Consider the following 19,960-nt stretch of genomic DNA (forward strand, 5'->3'; position numbering starts at 1 on the left):
GCAAAGGGAGCTGCATGAACCTCCTGCATTCCGGCTGTGGATGTGAGGGATGAGCTGTGTGTGTCTCACAGCCTCAGAGGCAGACACAGGCCTTTCCCAGGACCCTCTCGGTCACTCCTGATGCCCTGGGGCTGCTCCAAGTGTTCCTGGACTCCTCCCAGCACCTCTGCAGGAATATGTTGTTTACATGCCAGAAATATCGACCATCATAATCTTTGTATTAAGCCGACTACCAGAGGCCATTCAGCCTCCAGCCAAAGCCTTCACGGGGCTTCTATATCCTGCTACCTCCTCCTCACCTGACCCAGGCACAGGATTGGATTATTGTTATCCAGGCACGGATTCCAGGATGTGTACGAGCCGTTTGTGTGTCACACAGAGCTGGCCTGTGTCAGCAGAATCGAGGTCATGGCTGCGTTTGCCTCAGCCCACCCCACGGCAAGGCAGCAGGACCAGACTCCCTGCCTTGGGAGCTCCATTAGGAGCCTCTTCCAAGTTTTTATTCCAGTATGAAACAAGAAGAGATGCTGGGACTTGTAGACCAAGCTGGCATCACAATGAATAGACACAACCATAAAAAGATTCTGCTGAAACAATAATCAAATATGCTTAATAAAACTGTGACCAATGGATGCACTGTCTGGGCAAGAATGTGCTCACAAAGCTGGGAGGTAGAATAAGGGACAAGGAAAGGCGAGGGTGGTATTTATCCAGCACGGGGTGTCTGGCTGCCTCATGACAGGGCTGCAGCACCCACACACAGCCCAGGATGGAGGCCCATGTGGGGAGGCCTTGATAAATAAGCAATGTCTACCTCAGATCCCCTCGCAGGAAGGAGGCCCTCACTGGGGCCATCCCCTCACATCACAGGGGCCCCTACAGAGCTGCCACTGCAGGGCTCAGAGCAGCTCTAAGCCCTCACAGCCCCTCACAGCAGCCAGACCCCCCACTGCCCTCACAGCCTCTCACTGCTCCCCATGACCTCAAAGCCCTCAAGCCCTCACAATTCCCTCACAGCCCTTACAGCGCTCCCAAGCCCTCACAGATCCTCCAGCCCCCCCAGTCTTCTCACAGCTGCCAGACCCCCTGAGCCTTTAGGGTCCCCCGAGCCGCCACAGGAGCCAGGCTCCCTCAGACCCCTCTCCGCCTCATCCTGCCCTCACACCGCCCGCCCCAGCCCTTCCCGCCACCCGCGCGCCATGTCGCCATGGCAACGGCCGCGCGCGGCCCCGCCACCCTCGGGCCGGGGCCGCGCGCCAGAAAGTGCTGGAATGTCGCTGCAGCCCGCGCGTGCGCGGCGGGATCCTTCCCCCACCCGCCGCGGCGCTGCGGCGGCGGCTGGAGCGGGACGGGGGGGACGACCGGGGAAAGGAGGAAGACCTGGCTGGAGGAGCGGGGCTGAGGGGCGGGGGGAAAGCGCTAGGGACCCGCGGGGAACCCGCCCTGTCCCGCAGTGAGGAGGAGCCGCGCCTCCGCTGCGCAAAGCGCGCACTCGGCTCCGTGAATGGGCGGCTGCGGCGGCCACCGCCCAGGGCCCGCTGCGGAGTCACTGCGACGGTTACCAGGGCACTTCGTTGTCCGCCAATCAAACGGCGTTAGCTCATCCCCCACGGCCGGCAGCCAATCGGCTTCGACATCAATCATTCAATTGAGCCAATAAGAAACGCCGTGAGCGAGCTGAGGCGGGCACTCGCGGCTCCCGGTTGCCTAACTGTAAAGCCAACAGACAGGGGGCGGGGCTAATGGGAGCCGTCAGTTTGAGTGACAGCGACGCAGCCAATTATATTCTGTCATTTGTAGAGCCTCGCTATAAGCATCCAATCGTTGCTGCGAAGGGCCGCCTGGGCGGGGAGAAGAAGGCTGCGCGCGCACTCCGCTGCTATATAAGGGCTGGCGGTTGCTTCTCGCAGCCAGAGTCGGTTGGGGAAAATCTGGGGCTGTAGTGAGCGCTCGGAGCTGCCGCCATCATGAGAGAGATTGTGCACCTGCAGGCCGGGCAATGCGGAAACCAGATCGGAGCCAAGGTCCGGGCGGGGAAAGAGGGCGCGGGGGCGGGAGGGGAGCGCGCCCGGTCCGGCGCGGCCGCCGCTGACGCGCTTCTCTTCGGCAGTTCTGGGAGGTGATCAGCGACGAACATGGTATCGACCCCACCGGCACCTACCACGGGGACAGCGACCTGCAGCTGGAGCGCATCAATGTCTACTACAATGAGGCCACAGGTAGGGCCCGGACCCGCCCCGCCGTGCTGCCCCCGGCCCCCCCGGCGCGGTAGTCATGGCTCTCCTGTGTTGCAGGCGGCAAGTACGTGCCCCGCGCCGTGCTGGTGGACCTGGAGCCCGGCACCATGGACTCGGTGCGCTCCGGGCCTTTCGGGCAGATATTCAGGCCAGACAACTTCGTGTTCGGTGAGTGCGCGGGGGCGGGAGGAATCGCGGGGTGGGGCGGGCAGGGCACTGCGGGGCTGCCCCGCCGCACATGCTCTGAGGGACCAGCCCGGACGGGGCTAATCCTGGCGTGGAATACCGGGATTGCGGCTGGGAGCAGCTCCGAGGTGGCACCAGAGGTCGTTGCTTTTCGGTTTTTCGTTACCGCCTCCGTGCGTGCCACCGGGAGAAATGGAGTGGCTGCTGTATCATTGATAATTAATGTTCGCCTGTGTCTGGCGAGCCACTGCAGAGGTGCCTGTGTGAAACCACAGCCCTGCGCTCGATAAGATGAAAGCTTTCATGGAGCCTGATGCTCTTAGGCTTTGCTTGCAAGCAATAAGCAGGAAGCAGTGACCGTAATCTAATACGAAAATGGCTCTTTTCCAGGTCAGAGCGGAGCAGGAAACAACTGGGCAAAGGGCCATTATACGGAAGGTGCTGAATTAGTCGATTCAGTGTTAGATGTTGTAAGGAAGGAGGCAGAAAGCTGTGATTGTCTCCAGGGCTTTCAGCTTACTCACTCCCTGGGTGGTGGCACAGGCTCTGGCATGGGTACCCTTCTCATCAGCAAAATCCGTGAGGAGTACCCAGACCGAATTATGAATACTTTCAGTGTGGTGCCCTCCCCTAAAGTGTCAGATACTGTAGTAGAGCCCTACAACGCCACGCTGTCGGTGCACCAGCTGGTGGAGAACACGGACGAGACGTACTGTATCGATAACGAGGCGCTGTACGACATTTGCTTCAGAACACTGAAGTTAACGACCCCCACCTACGGTGATCTGAACCACCTCGTGTCAGCCACCATGAGCGGTGTCACCACCTGCCTGCGGTTCCCGGGCCAGCTCAACGCTGACCTGCGGAAGCTGGCAGTGAACATGGTTCCCTTCCCACGTCTGCACTTTTTCATGCCCGGTTTTGCCCCGCTCACCAGCCGTGGGAGCCAGCAGTACCGGGCTCTAACCGTGCCAGAGCTCACCCAGCAGATGTTCGATGCCAAGAACATGATGGCGGCGTGTGACCCTCGTCACGGCCGCTATCTGACGGTGGCCGCTGTCTTTAGGGGCCGCATGTCCATGAAAGAGGTGGATGAGCAGATGCTAAACGTTCAGAACAAAAATAGCAGCTATTTTGTTGAATGGATCCCTAATAACGTTAAGACAGCAGTCTGTGACATTCCACCTCGCGGCCTCAAAATGTCTGCCACCTTCATTGGCAACAGCACGGCCATCCAGGAGCTGTTCAAACGCATTTCTGAGCAGTTCACTGCGATGTTCCGCAGAAAGGCTTTCCTGCACTGGTACACGGGCGAGGGCATGGACGAGATGGAGTTCACAGAGGCTGAGAGCAACATGAACGACCTGGTGTCTGAGTACCAGCAGTACCAGGATGCCACAGCTGAGGAGGAGGGAGAGTTCGAGGAGGAGGCTGAGGAGGAGGCAGAGTAAAGCTATGCAGTTGAACACCTGTAAATTTTGTTTAAAGTTGTATGAACTCTCTCATTCAAAAGTTCTGTTTGTGTTGTGTTATTATTGCTGTTTCCGAGTCACTCCCAATGCTGTACAGGCACCATTAAAGCAGTTTTCACAGTGCAAGTCCCCGTCTCCTCTGTTCCCACCGGTACGATTCCCGCGTGCCGTCCCCATAGGTGAGCCCGCAGATGTCCTGCAGGTCTGCAACACAAAACCAATAAAACATTGGCCTTAGCACTAGCACTGTCACCCTGCCCATGGTAACCCCCCTTCTGTCCCTGCCCTCAGCCAGGTGCCTCTGCTGTGTCACTGCCATGGTGTCAGTCTGGTGTTCTCTTACACTCAGGTACTGCTGGAGGGGGGCACATTTAACAGGGAGGGTGGAATTAACTCCAGGCTGTGTCTAAATTTAGGTACCTGCCTGTAGCCTGGTGCAGCCTGGCCTGGCAGGAGCTGAGCAGGGGTCACAGGAGCTTTGAGCTGCCTGGGCACAAAATGGTGCCCCAGAGCTGCACCCAGCACTGGGTGTTCCTGCAGCAGCTGAGCTGCTCCACTGCAGCTCCTCAGCACTGCAAACCCAGCAGGGAGCCCTGGGCTGGCCCAAGGGTGCTGGGTGCACTGTCACAAGGGACACCAAAGCTGTCCTGTGCACACAGCCCTGCTGCAGTGATTTCAGAAATCACAGTAGAGGTTTGGATAATCAAGTGTTGATGCAGCCTCTGCTCTTTGGGTGAGCTGAACACCTGACAAGGGTCTGGCACTGGTTTGTCTCATGAAAACCCTGTATTAACAGCAGGTTTTTACAATGGAACCGATTCATGTTTGGTGTCACTTCAACTGACAAAGCTGTCACCGAGGAGCTGGACAGGAGGGAGCAGGCTCCTTCCCTGCTAAAAAAATTCTGTTCAGTGTTCTAAATTATAACTGCTTTTGTTTAAAAGGGTTTTCTGCCTTAATTAATTTTCTCCACCCAGAGCCGGACTGGTTGGAGCAGTTAAGGCTGTGCTGACTGGTGGCTCCAGAGGCAGGGAAGTGGGAATGTCTGCAGAACAGGGCCCAGTGTCAGACCTGCACTCAACATTCTCCTCTCTGGACTCAGCCTCCCCATCAGCCACAGTCCTGCCTGGAGAGTTGTTTTCCCACTCTGCTGTCAATCCTGCCATATTTCATATCTTCTCTCCCATTTTCCCCCTCTGCACTGCAGCAAGGATGAGCAGCAAGTCCAGTTCTTCCCAGCTGAGCTCCATGATTCCCACCCACATTACTGAGCTGTGAGCAAACACAGCAAGGCATTTGTTGCTGATTTGTTGAGATTTTTTAGCCTGGTACATGAATGCTTTCAGGTGCATGGACACACCTTCCCCTTATACACAGAATTCCTCCAGACCTCTCCTTCCAGGCAGCCCAAGACAGGGCTCAGGCAGGGACCTGTCCTGATGGCAGATACCATTTCCCTGCACTTCCTGTGCTTTCTCAACCCCTCCACACCATCTACCTTTTCCTTTTTATCAGACTTCAAGCTTTTTAGAGCAAACCCCTTTCCTGGCACGTGGCAGGTGGGATGTCACTGAGCCTCAGCAGGGGATGGTGGCTGGAAATGTGAAGCCTGGGAGCGGCTGGCAGTGGGAATGCTGGGCTCTCCTGCAGCCAGGGCAAGGCAGAGTCCCAGCACCTCAGCACAGAACAGAAAAAACCCATGTGGAACACCTCAGTGATTGTTCACTGCTATGCCACTCCAGCCAGTAGCAGCACTACTTAACCCAGTAATTAGCATTAGTGACTTTCGTTTTCGCTCAGCTGATGAACTTACGTGGTACAAAGCCCATGTAGTTGGGGATGAGTCCAGCACGGTTGTAAATTTTGGTGTCTGGCCAGTGTGTCAGGGGGAATCTCCTGCCCAACGTGTAAGGTGGATTTCTCTCCAAAAGCTGGAAAACAAAACAAAAAAGACCCCACAACAACATGGAATGGTTTATTTTAAAACACACTATTTTTACCAAAGTCATGTGCTTTGACTCTGCATTATATAAAATATTTAAGCCAACATAAAGCAATTCTCCTTCCAGTCCTGCTTTTTTCTAATTAAGAGCTACATTGCATTGTCCCTTTTTCCACTCCATACATTTTTCTCCTGGCAGATGCTGGCAGCAGTCCCTGGCAGCTCGTCCCCCATGCCCACAGCATGGCTCAGGTGCTGTCCTTGGCATCCTGATCCAGGCTGCAGAGATTTATTCCCTTGGGGGCCATCCCCAAGTCCCAAAGCTCCTGCTCTGCTGTTCCTGGAGCTGGTGTTCCTGTGCTGTGGCTGTGTTTGGGTTTCACCCCCTTTGTGTTTCCATGAGTCCCACCGGCAGGAATGGCCTGGAATTCCCAGGCCAGGAGGAACAGGAAGGCTTAGGGAGCATTAACTGAAGGAAGAGTGCAAATCATCTCCTGCCCTCTGAGGCTGGGCAGCAGGATGGGTGCCACAGAAGCCCTGAAGGTGTCCCTGGAGCTGTGTTTGGGATGTGGAGCGGGGATGTGGGTCACGGAGCCCAGCACACCGAGCCCTTTGTGCTGGGATGGAGCCCAGGCTGCGGCTCCTCCAGGGCGTTTCTGCCGTGCCTGCTGCCGGCAGCGAGCAGCGATCCATGGCACATCTGTAACCGAGGACAACAAAGATTTAGGGCAGCAGATTAGTGGCTTGAAGTCAGAAGCCATCTTAGCTGGAACTGTGGTGTGATTGTCCCTGCAGCGCGTCTGCCGAGCCCCGCAGCCGGAGCGCTGAATCCCGCACGGACGGACGGACGGACGGACGGACGGACCCACCCCGGCTGATCAGGGCATGGCAGGCGTGTCCGAGGGCACCGGGGCAGGAAGGGTGACACACAGCACATTCAGGGATAAATGGCCGGGTTCTGTTCCGTTTGCTCCGTTTCAGTCACGGCAGCCGGCGCTGGGAAATGCCGCTCATGCCAAGCTCGGCGCTGCCCGGCGCTCCCCGCTCAGTTCTGCCCGGATGATTTCCCTGGGCTGGGGACGCTTTTCCTACATCAGCCCCATGTGCTCGGGGATGGAGGCACGGCCCTGTGGCCCGGGGGGCTCAGCCTGTGCTTAATGCGCTGATCTGCTGGACCAGAGAGGCTGCGGCACCCTGGGGATCCTGCTGGATCTCTCTGCACCCCGGGGATCTCACTGCATCCCGGGGATCTCACTGCATCCCGGGGATGACACTGCATCCTGGGGATCCCTCTGCATCCCGGGAATGACACTGCATCCCAGAGATCCCTCCGCACCCTGGGGATCCCTCTGCACCCCGGGAATCACTCTGCATCCCAGGGATCCCACTGCATGCAAGGATCTCTCTGCATCCCCGGGTCTCACGCCGTGCTGGGGGCAGGGAGGGGCGTGTGGCTCTGAATGCAAACTCTCAGCTGCTGCGGGAGGGATCTCGTTTTCAGTGCCCGAGGTTTATGTGTCATTGTATGGGAGTTCTTACAGCAAGGGGATAACAGCTTTTCAGGAGGGATATTTCTGCATCCTTCCCAAAAGGAGGAGAAAGGAGGTCGAGATCCCTTGAAGACAAATTGTGTTAGGAAAGGAAAAAACCTTAAAACCAAATAAAAGATATATCACAGGAAGTCACCAGCACTGCCAACCAGACAGAGATGTATTCTATAAAGGAAGTGCAGATGGTTGCATCCTGTATTTCTGCACCCAGAGCAACATTTTTAACAGCCACTCTTGACCCAGCCCTCACTATATTTCCTTAATCCTTTTATGAACTCATTTACCATCCTTTAATGTCCCAAGGAAACAAGTTACAGAATTTAATTGCTGCTGGTTCTTTTCAATGTTAACTAACAGCATTTGATTTTACTCGTACTTGGACCCCAGTTCTAATCCTACTCCTGAAATTTCAGCACCAGCATTATGCACATTCTCATTTCAATAATTATAATTTACCAGGCGACGGTCAAATTCCTTCATGGCTTTCTTCACACCCAACAGGTAGGTCATGCCAATGTTGTCCAGGGAGCAGGGGATGTAGCCAGTGTACCCTTTGGGAGGAGGCAAAAGAGAACATTTTCTGCTTGAGAACATACAGAGATCATTTGAAGGTCAACCACTCTAAGAGTAGAGGAAACTGGGAAGAATATAAAACCTTAAAGTATAGGAAGGAAAAATGAACCTGTTTAAATTGTAAAATTGATTCTTATATGTGAGGTATCTTCTCTGAAAGAGGTTTTTTGCCTTATCATTCCCAAGGAGAACACAATGGCCTGAACTGATTTTTGTTGGTTTTTTTGGTTTTTTGTTTGTTTTTTTTTTTTACATCTACGGCTCTTTCACGTTTTCTCCCAATTTAATACACATTCAGGGCTAACAATGGCATGTCCAACCTTTTTTCCTCATCTCCTCTGCCCATCCAACAAATTCCCACAAGAGAAACGTTATAAAGTCTGAAACTACACAAAATCTAGTGAGGTAGAACCTAAAAGGAGGCCAAACTCCCCCTTTCCAAAGGAATGTTTTGGAGAGGGAAATTTGTCTTCTGCACCCTAAAGCCTGGACACTTTCTCATTTGAACTGGGATATTGTGATCCCTGTGATCCTGTGACAGCATCCCAAAAGGTGACAGAGCAGCCCAAAGGGTGACAGCATCCCAAAGGGTGACAGCATCCCTGTCCTAGGGTGATGTTATGATGCTGTATCCCCATTCCTGTGTTCTGTTTATGCTGGATGTCATGTTCTGTGCCTTCAAGACTGGCTCTGAAGAGTGGGACACACAGACAGGGCAGTGCATGGTGCTGCTTTTGCTTTTTGCTTTTGCTTTTTGCTTTTGCTCTCACTCTTGCTTCTGCTCATTAGTTAGTTTAGCTAAACAGTCCAAATTTCTTCCTGGACTGTTTCTCCTTTCCCTTTTTTGGACCTACTCGAACCTGCTCTGGTCTGGGACCTGGCAAACACCGAGAGTTTGCCCCTTGTGGCTGCAGCAGCTGCCCCAGCACAGGAGGGACTGAGAGCAGAGTGACCACCCCCAGAGAGACTTTCTGAATTTGTCATCTTTTTCAGAGCGGTGACAGAGTGGTGTCACCTGGTATTGTTCATTTTGTGTGCTGGGGGTGCTTTGTCTGTTAAATAAACAGGTTCTTTCCACTTCTCTCCAAGGAATCCTTCCCAAACCGGTTGGGGGGAGTGGCTGTGTGGGTTTGCTTTCTGGAGGGGCCCCCTTTGGAGGTTTTCTCCCAAATTTGCCCTAAACCAGGACAGTCCCAAAGGGTGACAGCAGCCCAAATAAATGCCCTTTCAGGGAGTGCAGCAGGGATATTTTCCATCCCAAACAAGGTGGAGCCACGGGCAATGCCACTGAGGTTCCCCTGGGAAGAAGGGTCACATCATTTCCTCAGAGTGCTGCAGGTGCCCTGGCTGTGCTTTACCTAAGGTGACTTTCTGTCGGATGGCGTTGGGCACTGGCAGCACTGGCAATGTGGAATCTGCTACTGCAACCCCTCCTGGCAGTGCCACACCTCCGCTTTCCAGCTGCTCAAAACAAAAAAGAGAAATCAAATCAAACACCAGTAAAACCTGCTTCTCCCCTCAGCTGCACTGCTTAGATCACTGCCAGGACTGGGAATGGCAGCTGCCATTTCCAGTTCTTCCCAGCTTCACTCCAAGAGCCACCCCAGCCATTTCTGGGACAGCCAAATCATGAGATGAGCCAGTAGCAGCCCTAGAAGGGGTTTGCAAAAACCCCCATGGAGAGCAGGGGGAGCTTTGGGCACTGAGCTCCTGGGTAAATCTGTTTCTGAGGGCAAGGAGCAGGAATGCCCCTTCTTGGGATTTACATCCGAGCCAGCTTTTGACTCCATACGTCAAACCTCTAATCTCTGCCTTCAGAGGATTTCAGAAATCCTGGGATTTCTGCAGGAACGTGACAGAGGCTGTTGCTGGCTCCAGAGAAAATATATGTTTTATTAAAAAATAATAAACATCATAATAATTTTTTAAAACCCAAAACCAAAACAAACAAAAACCCAAAACAAACAAACAAAACCCCAAAAAAATCTCCCCACCCCCCCAAAAAAAAAACCAAAAAACCCCCAACCAACCAAAAAAACCCCCAAAAAACCAAAAAAACCCCAATCAAACAAAAAGAACACCATGAAACATGTTGGTCTGGAGGGATATTTGGCTGTGCTGTGCTCAACAGCCCCCAGCTCAACAGGCAAATCCCAGCACTGGTGTTCAAAGGAGAGGCAGTGATGGTGGGAAATTCAGGTGGGGCAGATACAGGGGCAGAAACCCAACCAAAGGTGCTGGGACTGCTCTGGTTTTGGGAGGAGGAGGAGGAGGAGGAGGAAGGCAGCATCAGGGCTCCAAGGACACCCTAAGGGAGCACAAGCCTGGCTGCCCAGCACAGCATAACACAACTTTAGGGACTGGGATTGAAGCCAAACCCAGCCAAAGGAAAAATTAAGCGTTTTTGATTGGAAAGTGCAATTAATGATCAAAACCATCTCCTGAAGATGGAGTGGATTTGCTGCTGCTGGAAACATTTGTGTGTCTGATCTTTCTCCACACAAACTCCTAACTTTGTGCCCTTGCCATTTGTTGGATTAAGCCCTGCTCTGACCCAGACATGGGGCAACTGAGAGGTGTTTTAAAAGCTTTTATTCTATTTTCAGTCTCATGTGAAGGGTGAGACAATACAGATGTTATAATTCACATCATCACAATCAGAAGCTTTAAAGCATTTACAGCATAATGTAAAAAGCTAATTAAAGCTAATATTATTAAAGCTAATAAGCCAAAAAACACTCATGGTGTATTGTAATTAAGAAATAGTTAGCTTCTAATCATAATAGCATAAATCAGAAGCTTTAAAGCATTTACAGCATAGTGTGGCTAAAGCTAATAACCCAAAAACACTTATAGTGCATTGTAATTAAGAAATCGCTTCTAATTGTAGCAGCGTAAATTATAACATCTGTATTATCTCACCCTTCACAGGAGACTGAAAATAGAATAAAAGTTTTTTAAAGCACATCTCAGTTACCCTATCTCTGGGTCAGAAAAGGGCATAATGTGGGTTAGAAAAGGGCATTTTGTGGGTCAGAAAAGGCCATGATCCAACAGGCACTCACACCCGTGTGAAATCCCCTCCTTGCCCCTCACCCCCCAGCCCCACTCACCGTTTTTGTCCCTGCACAGTGGCACTGGCAGGTCCCTGTCCCTTTGCCCAGGAGCTGTGCCAGGGGTGCCAGGGCCAGCTCCCTGTGCAGCTGCTCAGCCTCAGGGTGTGGGGCCAGCCCCGGGGGCTGCCAGCCCTGCTGGGCTCCGGGCATGGCCAGGGGGCTCTGCCAGCCCTGCTGGGCACTGGGCATGGCCAGGGGGCTCTGCCAGCCCTGCTGGGCACTGGGCATGGCCAGGGGGCTCTGCCAGCCCTGCTGGGCACTGGGCATGGCCAGGGGGCTCTGCCAGCCCTGCTGGGCTCCAGGCATGGCCAGGGGGCTCTGCCAGCCCTGCTGGGCTCCAGGCACGGCCAGGGGGCTCTGCCCATCCACGGGGGCCTGCAGCGGCTCCTCCAGCACCGTGGGCACAGGCTGCGGCCCCAGGGGGATCTCGGGAGGGCTCCTGATGCTCTGGTAGGTGACATAACCTGAGGGACAGACACTGAGTTAGAGGATGAGGCATTCCTGTCATCCCCATGCCGTGGGATGGAGCCTGGAGGGCAGCGGGGTAGAACCAGAACAGATCAATTTGATAGAAACCACAAGGATCCACTCCATGCACATCCCAGAATAGCTACAAACTATGAACTCTATCTAAATTAAATGTAAATAACTAAAACCAAAGGGAAGCTGCAATACCTAAAGAATGTACTGCAGGAAACAATGAGATATGGAATTTGTGCTTTGTACAGGCTTCCATATTATTCCTACAATGATTTGGATGCATCATTATTCCTTGTAGCCCTCTTGGTTCTTCAATTTCCAAATCCTGGGAACAGTATACTTATGCCTGCTGAGTTCTTTTTTCTCAAGTTTTGTTTCCATTTTTCCTCTGATCCTCATCAGCCCCATCAATAATCCAGCCTGCACAGAAATCCAGCACAAATCCCAGTTAAATAACATTTATTCCAGCTGTCACTGAAACAGTAAAATATCACCAAGTTAAAAAGTAGAAAAGGGGGAAAGCCAAGTTAAAAAGTAGGAAAGGGGGAAAAACCCTCAATCCTTAACTCCACGTGGCTGTGTCAGCCCACCCCAAACAGAGCCCCCTCCAAGGAATTCTTGCTCTGGCACCATTGCTGCTCCTCGAGGAAAGGATCTGCTGTAACACTGGCTGGAAAAACATTATCTCACATCCAGCAAATGCTAAATATCTCCACTGTGAACCAGGGACAGAGCCCTGTCATTTGAGATTCTGCAGGGACAGCTGAGCTTGGCAACTTTTCTCTTATTTCCCTTTAAAAATCACCCCTGACGTGGCTCCCCAGCCCCCCTGGCTCAGGCACTTTCTCTGTGCCAGCAGTGGAACCCATTTTCCCCTCCTCTGTAGTTCCAGAGGAGAATCCACCTTTTCCTTCTTGGACAACTGTTACTGTGTCAGCCTTGCCTTTTTCAAACAAACCAAATTCCTCCCATTTTTGTGCTCTCAGGCCATTTTTTCCCAGGTCATTACAGCCTTCCTGTGAGCTCCCCTTGAGAGCACATCTGCATCAGCCCAGGGAATGAGGAGCTCCCTTCCAGCAGAGGCTCCATCTGCAGACAGCCCATCCCTCTGCAGTGCTGGATTAGTGCTGGACTCACTCTTAGAGGTTTTGTCCAAGCTGAATGATTCCATGATTTCTGTAAATCTGCAGAAATCAGCACAATCTGCCTTTTTCTGCATGAGTATATAAACTTCTGGTGGGCATTTAGGTGTGCAATCTGCCCATAATTACATAATAATGTGTATATATTCTGTATACAGCTTTGTGAAATATATATAATATGCTCTATGCAATGAATTATCAAGTATCCAGGCTGGCACCAAAATGAAGAAAAATCATTGATTAAAATGATTTTTCAATCCAATGTGCAAATTTTAAAGCAGGTTTAATTTTTTACTTCATTATTAAGAAGAATGTTGAATCTACTCTCTTTCTCCCACAAACCAAAGGAAAAGGAAACTGAGGTTGTTCTGTGCTTCAGAAATCCATGTGAGCTCCTTTTTATCACCCTGGGGTTTGCAAACTGATTGATTCTGAAAGGCTGCACAGTGAAGCACAAAATGAAATGCCAGGAGAGCACAGTGCTTCTGATTTGAGGAAATATCCACATTTCCAGCTCAGGTTCCAGTTGCAGCATGGATGATGGACAATTCAGCACATCCCTGGCTGATCTCATGGAATCACAGAATCTCCTGAGCTGGGAGGGACCCCAAGGATCATCAAATCCAGCCCCTGTCCCTGCCCAGCCCCTGTCCCAGCAACCCCAGCCTGGGCATCCCTGGCAGCGCTGCCCAAAGGCTCCTGGAGCTCTGGCAGCCTCGGGGCCGTGCCCATTCCCTGGGGAGCCTGGGCAGTGCCAGCACCCTCTGGGGGAAGAGCCTTGCCCTGAGCTCCAGCCTGAGCTGCCCTGGCCCAACCCTTCCCTGGTCACCAGAGGGAAGAGATCCCCAACAGCAGAGCCTGATTGCACTGCCAGCAAGAAAACAAATGGGGTTCAGCTGATAGAAACTATCAAAGTATTGGTGCCCATCAATGAGAGTTTATCAAAGCCAGGCCTTGAGAAAAATCTTGAGACCGAGTTTGCTAAAGGAGCCACAGGCCCCACACTGCCACGAGCTCATTGATCACCATCACACAAAACAATCACATAAAACACCCAGGAGGACACCAGGCAGCACCTGGGCAGGGTCAAGGGATTGCTCAGAGCCAGCTGGGCAGCAGGAGCTGTGGTGACCTTGTCAGCACAACCAGGGCTGGTTCTTCAGGACCTCACTGAGGAGCAGCAAACACGAGCACCAGCACTGGCAACCAGGAGGGAACCAAAATAATGAGAGAGCAACTCGGTCAACTGGTTAGTTGGGTCTGTCCAAGGTGTATTTTAGAGCAAGGAAATGCAAATTCAGATCTCCAGGAATGAAGCCTGTAAACACCACCTGTGTGGTGCAGGCCTGGATCCTGGAGAACAGGGCCAGGAGCAGCAGAGAGGCCCCAGGTTTGCAAGAATTCCCAGTGAGAACTGAGAGAGCAGCACTGGGGTGTGGCCATCCCCAGGGAAATAAAGACCCAGATCCCACAGGGGCACATTGTCCCTGTGTTCAGCATGGAGGAAACTCATTGCCACTGTCCAGAGCATCCAAACAGCCATGGGATGTGCAAATGTGTCCCCAAAGGGTGGCACATCCCCAGGGCCTGCCCAGGGCAGCCCTGAGTGCCTGCCTGGGGCTGCTCAGCAGGGACACAGCACTCTGCACAAAGGGCTGGGACTTGGAAAGAAATTCCTGCAAATTCCCAGGGTTGGGAATCCACATGAGCCTGTCTGTGCTTGATGGAGGAGGTGGGGCCTGTTAGCAAAGTGGAAAGGGAAAAGAGGGAAAGGAGGGGGGAAAAAAAGAGGGGAAAGAGGGGGGGAAATGATGGAAAAGAGGGGGGAAAGGGAAAAGAGGGAAAAGGGAAAGCACAGGAGCCCTTCTGCTGAGCTGAGGAGGAGCAGCAAGAGGCAGAATCAAGGCCAAGCTGTCAGAGCTGGAGCAAAGTGAGCTGTGCACCAGGCGGGTGAGCCAGAAAAGAATCTGATTTAGGAAACCAGACCTTCCCCAGAAAGATGGATTTTAGCCTGTGGAATGTGCTGGGTTTGATTGGGATAGAGGTAATTTTCTTTGTAGAAGCTAATACAGGCCATGGTTTGGATTTGTGAGCAGGCACCTGTAGGGGGTTTAGTTGCCAGCCAGGTTTAAACCACAGCAGGAATTCTGGAAGAATTGGGGAGTGAATTAATGATATGCCATAAAATGGCTTATCTTCACTGAACTGAAGATAACCTGGGAACTGAAACTCTCCTCTCCACAGCACCAGAGTCCCCATCCTCATCAGCTGAGGCCAAGAGCTGCAGCACCTCACTCTGCTGCTCTCCAGCTGTCAGAGCTGTGATTGCTCCCAGGAAAAGATCCCATTTCATCCAGGGACAGAGCCCACTGCTGGCAATTAACACAGTGCTCATTAGCAGGGTCCATTTGCTCACCTGGGTGGTCAATGTGATAATGGTACTGGAGGAGGTTTTCCCTGGGGTCCAGTGGTGCCAGCAGGGACCGAGGGCTCTTCCTGACGTTGGGATCTGTCAGCAGCTCGTGGGTGGTTCTGCCATAGGTGTCCCCAAACGTGAAGGTGAACTGAGGAACGTAGCCCCCATAGCTGAGGAGGAAACCAGAAAGGAGCCATCAGTGAGATGGCAGTGGGGGATGTCCACTGCTGGGTTAATTGTGGAATCCCAGACTGGTTTGGGCTGGAAGGGACCTTAAATCCCATCCAGTGCCACCCCTGCCATGGCAGGGACACCTCCCACTGTCCAGGTGCTCCCAGCCCTGTCCAGCCTGGCCTTGGGCACTGCCAGGGATCCAGGGGCAGCCCCAGCTGCTCTGGGCACCCTGTGCCAGGGCCTGCCCACCCTCACAGGGAACAATTCCTAATTCCCAATGTCCCATCCAGCCCTGCCCTCTGGCAGTGCAGATCTGCTGCAGAGTGTCTGTACCTTGGGCAGGCCCTGTCCAGAGCCCAGGGAAGGGGAAGGATGGGATGAGCCCAGGGAAGGGAGGATGGGATGAGCCCAGGGAAGGGGAAGGATGGGATGAGCCCAGGGGGAGCAGCACAGGGGGAGAACTGAGACCACAGGTGTGGTCACAGGAGCCAGCAGGGAGTGTCTGTGTTTCACATGCATGTTCTCCTCTGGCAGCACAAACTGCTCATCAGTTCTCAGGCATGTACAGGCACAGGCCCTTGGTTCATGGAGAAACATGGGTGAGGTCAGGAAGCAGCACCTGTGGATGTGGATGGGAAAACTCCCAGCCCAGCCTGGGCTTTGGCAGCACCAAGATCCACAATCCCCCAGTTAAAATACCATTTCCAGTCCAATGTGCCCCAGTTTAAACTTTGCAGTGCCTCTCTGCTCTGACACACTGTGAGTAACTGAGAAAATCCCAGTGTCTCTTGTTCAGTATTGAAACTCAGAAATCAGAACAATTGCCCTCTTGCACCCCCCTCTCTCTGCCCACAGCAGATGAGCCCACCCAGGGCACAGGGAGGGTGGTGAGTCCCAGGAACAAACACAGCTCAGGTTTTTGGGATCTCTCCAGTGCCCAGTCCCTGGGATGGACACTGTGACTTGTGGCCAAGGGCAGGGCAGGTGCTGGAGCTCTGGGACACCATCAGACACTCGAGCTGTCCCAGTCTCACATTTCCTAATGCTGATGCTATTCCAGCACTGAAGGAAGGAAGAGCAGCCAGTTGCAATGGACAGAAATATTCCATCAATGAGCCCAGCGTGGATCCGGGGCTAAAGCCAGATGATGCATGAGGATCATAAGATGATGAGTAAGTCCTTTCCCTTCCAAATAGCTTAAACAGCAGCCAGCAGAGCTGTGCATTTACTCTGGGCAGGTTTCCCCACTCTGCATGCAGGATTCCTCCTGGTGCCTCATCCCCAGGGGTTCTCAATGAGTTTTGCAACACGGATGATAAACTGAGCAAGGGCACAAATGACACAGCCCAAATAATTACAGGATGGCTGGAGGGATTTTGATCCTGGACAAAATAATGGCTGGGCTGAGAAAGGGCTCTGTTCCCCTGCAGTTAAACAGAGGTCACTGAGCCAGTGGGGATCTGCCATGGAAGGAGTCACAGGTAAATCCTGTGCCCTGGTTGTGCCCTGGGCTGGGGCTGATGAGGGACCCCCTTTTGGGGAGCCCTGTTTGGGCTCAGGCTGGTGAGCAGTGAAACCCCTCTGGCCCGAGGCTGAGCCCTCTCACCCCCCCTTGCTCAGCCCTATCTCCTCCATCACCACTCCCAAACCTGCTCTGCCTCCCTGCCAAGCAGAGCCTTGGCCCTGGGCCATCCTCGCTTGTCTCCAAACCTCCCCAGCTCTGCAGAGCCAGGCTGTGCCCAGGATTCATGGACTGACCCCTCTCTGCCCACCCAGACGCTCCCAAGCCATCCCTCTCACTGGGTTTAGGCTTCCCAGTCCCCTGGAGCACCGTGGTGCCTTTCCAGACCCCTGCTGTGACCATTGCCTGGCTCTGGGGCTCTCTTTGGGGTGTTGTAGCTTTGCTGCACAGGGGGATGCAGCACATGGGACACCCGGGGACATCCTGGACACAAACCCTCCTCTGTGACACCCCAGTGCAGGCTCTGCTGGGGATGCCCTCCAGGCAGCTCCTCCTCATCCTCAGCACCCACGGGGGCTCAGGGGGTGCCCCGAGCCTGCACAGCACCAACAGGAACAGCAGCAGGGTTTGCCTCCTCCTCCTCCTCCTCCTCCTCCAGCTCCGGAGAGGAGCAGCCCCAGCTGCTGTGTCCATCCCGGGGCTTGGAGCTGCTCCTGATGGAGCTGCAGGCAGGCAGGGCTGAGCAAGGGAAGGAGTTGGGGATTTTGGGGCTGCAATTCCAGCCACAGCTCCCTCCTTGCTGTCCCTGGTCTGTGTCCCAGCACAGCTCTGATGGCACACAGGGAATGTCACATCAGATGGCCACAGCAATGCAAAAATGAGTACAAAACCCCCAGGCTCCGAGCTTATGTAAGCGGGAAGGTGGAGAGATGGAAATGGAACTCCTGCCTGTCACTGCAAGGGGAAGGGCTGGTTGGGTCGCCAGCAGGAGCAGCCCTAAGGAAAGTGCTCCACCCTACCCTGAGCCCGGGCTCTGCCTCCCCACACCCGCCTGGCACTCCCTGTGCCAGGGCTCACCTCAGCCTGGGCTATCCCCAGGGGCTTCACCTGCTTTTCCCCTGGGGCCACCCAGCCCTTCCCACCTCCTTTGCACATCCCAGCCCAGGTCTCACCACAGGACCCCACACACAAATTCCCAGCAAATCCCAAATTCCTGCCATTCACATCTTGCCTTCTCCCCCTGCCTCATATCCAGGCTTTCTTCCTTCCAAGCCTTTAGAGGAGAGTGTCACAAAGAGCTTTGGGAAGAAATCCAACTTATGGAGGAGATGACAAAACTTCCCAGTCTCTGACCCAGCAGCAGGACAGGGCTCCAGCCCAGTGACCAGGGGGTGTCACATCTGTACAACCCCTTAGTCAAAGGACACTTCCAGAAATCCTTGATGCAAATATTAAGACAATTTGGAAGCCAAGCCCTGCACAGTGGCACTGCTGGCATTTGGCAGCTTAAAAGAAATGGGGAGAAAGGGAGGAAAAGAACCACGTTGGCTTTGCTGTCCATGTGCCATGGCATGGTCTGTGGCTCTGCCCCTGTGTAAGGTGCTGCTTCCCCTGGAGCTGTGTCTCCTTCAGACCATGGATACATGGAATATTGAATAGTGTCTTAAAAAAACCCCAAAACATCCTGAGTCATAAACACTCCCTGACCCCAAGCAGAGCCATGTGCATTGGAAATGGATGTTTTGGATGAACTCACCCAGGGATGTGGTAGGGGTTTTCAGGGAAGATGCTCTTTCCCCTGGAGCCTGCCATGATGATGTTACAGCTCGTGCTGGCCAGGGGGGAGAGGAGACCCAGCTCAGGGCAATCACCAGGGAGCCTCTGTGATGTCAGCCCCAACAGTTCCACCTGCAGCACAAAACCCCTCAGCTTCTCCTGGACACAGCTCTGTCCTTCCCCACACGGGCGTTTGGGAGGAGCACAGGAATTTTACAGCATTTGTCAGGATTCCTGAGGGCCCCAGCCCTGGACCCAGCAGTGCCAGGGAGTGGCCCCAGCACAAACACAGCTCCATGTTCACAAACAAACACAGGACCCTGTTCACAAACAAACACAGGACCCTGTTCACACCCACAGATCCCTGTTCACAAACAAACACAGGACCCTGTTCACACTCATAGCTCCATGGTCACACTCACAGCTCCCTGTTCACACTCACAGGTCCCTGTTCACACTCACAGCTCCATGTTCACACTGACAGCTCCATGTTCACACTCACAGTTCCCTGTTCACACTCACAGATCCCTGTTCACAAACAAACACAGGACCCTGTTCACTCACAGCTCCATGTTCACAAACAAACACAGGTCCCTATTCACACTCACAGCTCCATGTTCACACACAGCTCATGTTCACTCACAGCTCCATGGTCACACTCACAGCTCCATGTTCACACTCACAGCTCCCTGTTCACACACAGGTCCCTGTTCACACTCACAGCTCCATGTTCACACTCACAGGTCCCTGTTCACACACAGCTCCATGTTCACACTCACAGGTCCCTGTTCACACTCACAGCTCCATGTTCACACTCACAGCTCCATGCTCACACTCACAGCTCCATGTTCACACACACCTCTATGCTCACATCCCCCAGGGCCTGGCTGCCTCTCCCCCAGGCCATCAGGGACATCGAGGCAGGGGCTCAGGGCTCCCTGGGCTGCAGTGGGGGCTCAGCCCCCCCTCCTGTGCCTGCTCCCCTCTGCCCTGGCTGTTTGAGGATTCCCTGCTGGTTCCTGCAGGGTGAAGGTTGTTCCCATTCCCAGCACCTCATGGCCCTGGTGCCTTGCTGGGTCTGTCCCTGCCCAGCTGGAGGCAGGCCCAGGACAGGAGCTCCTGTTTGCTGAACAGCCCAGGGGTGGTTTGGGCTGGAAGGGACCATAAAAATCACCCAGTGCCAGCCCTGCCATGGCAGGGACACCTCCCACTGTCCCAGGTGCTCCCAGCCCTGTCCAGCCTGGCCTTGGGCACTGCCAGGGATCCAGGGGCAGCCCCAGCTGCTCTGGGCACCCTGTGCCAGGGCCTGCCCACCCTCACAGGGAACAATTCCTAATTCCCAATATCCCATCCAGCCCTGCCCTCCTTCATCTTGAGGCCATTCCCCTGTCCCTCCATGCCCTCACACAACCCCTGTACATTGAGTTGATCAGC

General features: G+C 53.7%; 2 protein-coding genes across 2 annotated transcripts; one reads left to right on the forward strand and one right to left on the reverse strand.

Moving 5' to 3' along the window:
* The first annotated feature begins 1,867 nt into the window (after nt 1-1,867).
* Nucleotides 1,868-4,021, forward strand: TUBB4B (tubulin beta 4B class IVb). Its single transcript, XM_071453640.1, has 4 exons — nt 1,868-2,024; nt 2,111-2,219; nt 2,295-2,405; nt 2,814-4,021. Exons 1-4 carry the CDS (start codon nt 1,968-1,970, stop codon nt 3,872-3,874), a joined length of 1,338 nt encoding a protein of 445 aa, XP_071309741.1. The 5' UTR covers nt 1,868-1,967; the 3' UTR covers nt 3,875-4,021.
* On the reverse strand, nt 4,011-18,562 carry CIMIP2A (ciliary microtubule inner protein 2A). The gene is made up of 8 exons (XM_071453641.1): nt 18,507-18,562; nt 15,115-15,284; nt 11,425-11,540; nt 11,074-11,247; nt 9,319-9,424; nt 7,844-7,938; nt 5,709-5,826; nt 4,011-4,099 (listed from the first exon to the last, which is right to left on the reverse strand). The coding sequence occupies exons 1-8, from the start codon at nt 18,560-18,562 to the stop codon at nt 4,011-4,013; spliced, it is 924 nt and encodes a 307-aa protein (XP_071309742.1).
* Nucleotides 18,563-19,960: the final 1,398 nt, after the last annotated feature.

The sequence above is a fragment of the Agelaius tricolor genome, unplaced genomic scaffold, assembly GCF_023055355.1.
Source record: "Agelaius tricolor isolate 1412-34295 unplaced genomic scaffold, bAgeTri1.0.p SCAF_37, whole genome shotgun sequence".
Lineage (NCBI taxonomy): Eukaryota > Metazoa > Chordata > Aves > Passeriformes > Icteridae > Agelaius > Agelaius tricolor.

Excerpts from the sequence above, each read along its gene's own strand:
- TUBB4B (XM_071453640.1), top strand. The coding sequence starts at position 1,968 with ATGAGAGAGATTGTGCACCTGCAGGCCGGGCAATGCGGAAACCAGATC. Across the intron at positions 2,025-2,110 it reads GAAACCAGATCGGAGCCAAG|TTCTGGGAGGTGATCAGCGA; the intron begins GTCCGGGCGGGG and ends TCTCTTCGGCAG. Across the intron at positions 2,406-2,813 it reads GCCAGACAACTTCGTGTTCG|GTCAGAGCGGAGCAGGAAAC; the intron begins GTGAGTGCGCGG and ends GCTCTTTTCCAG.
- CIMIP2A (XM_071453641.1), bottom strand. The coding sequence starts at position 18,562 with ATGGCAGGCTCCAGGGGAAAGAGCATCTTCCCTGAAAACCCCTACCAC. Across the intron at positions 11,541-15,114 it reads TTATCACATTGACCACCCAG|GTTATGTCACCTACCAGAGC; the intron begins GTGAGCAAATGG and ends TCTGTCCCTCAG. Across the intron at positions 4,100-5,708 it reads CTACATGGGCTTTGTACCAC|ACCTGCAGGACATCTGCGGG; the intron begins GTAAGTTCATCA and ends TTTGTGTTGCAG.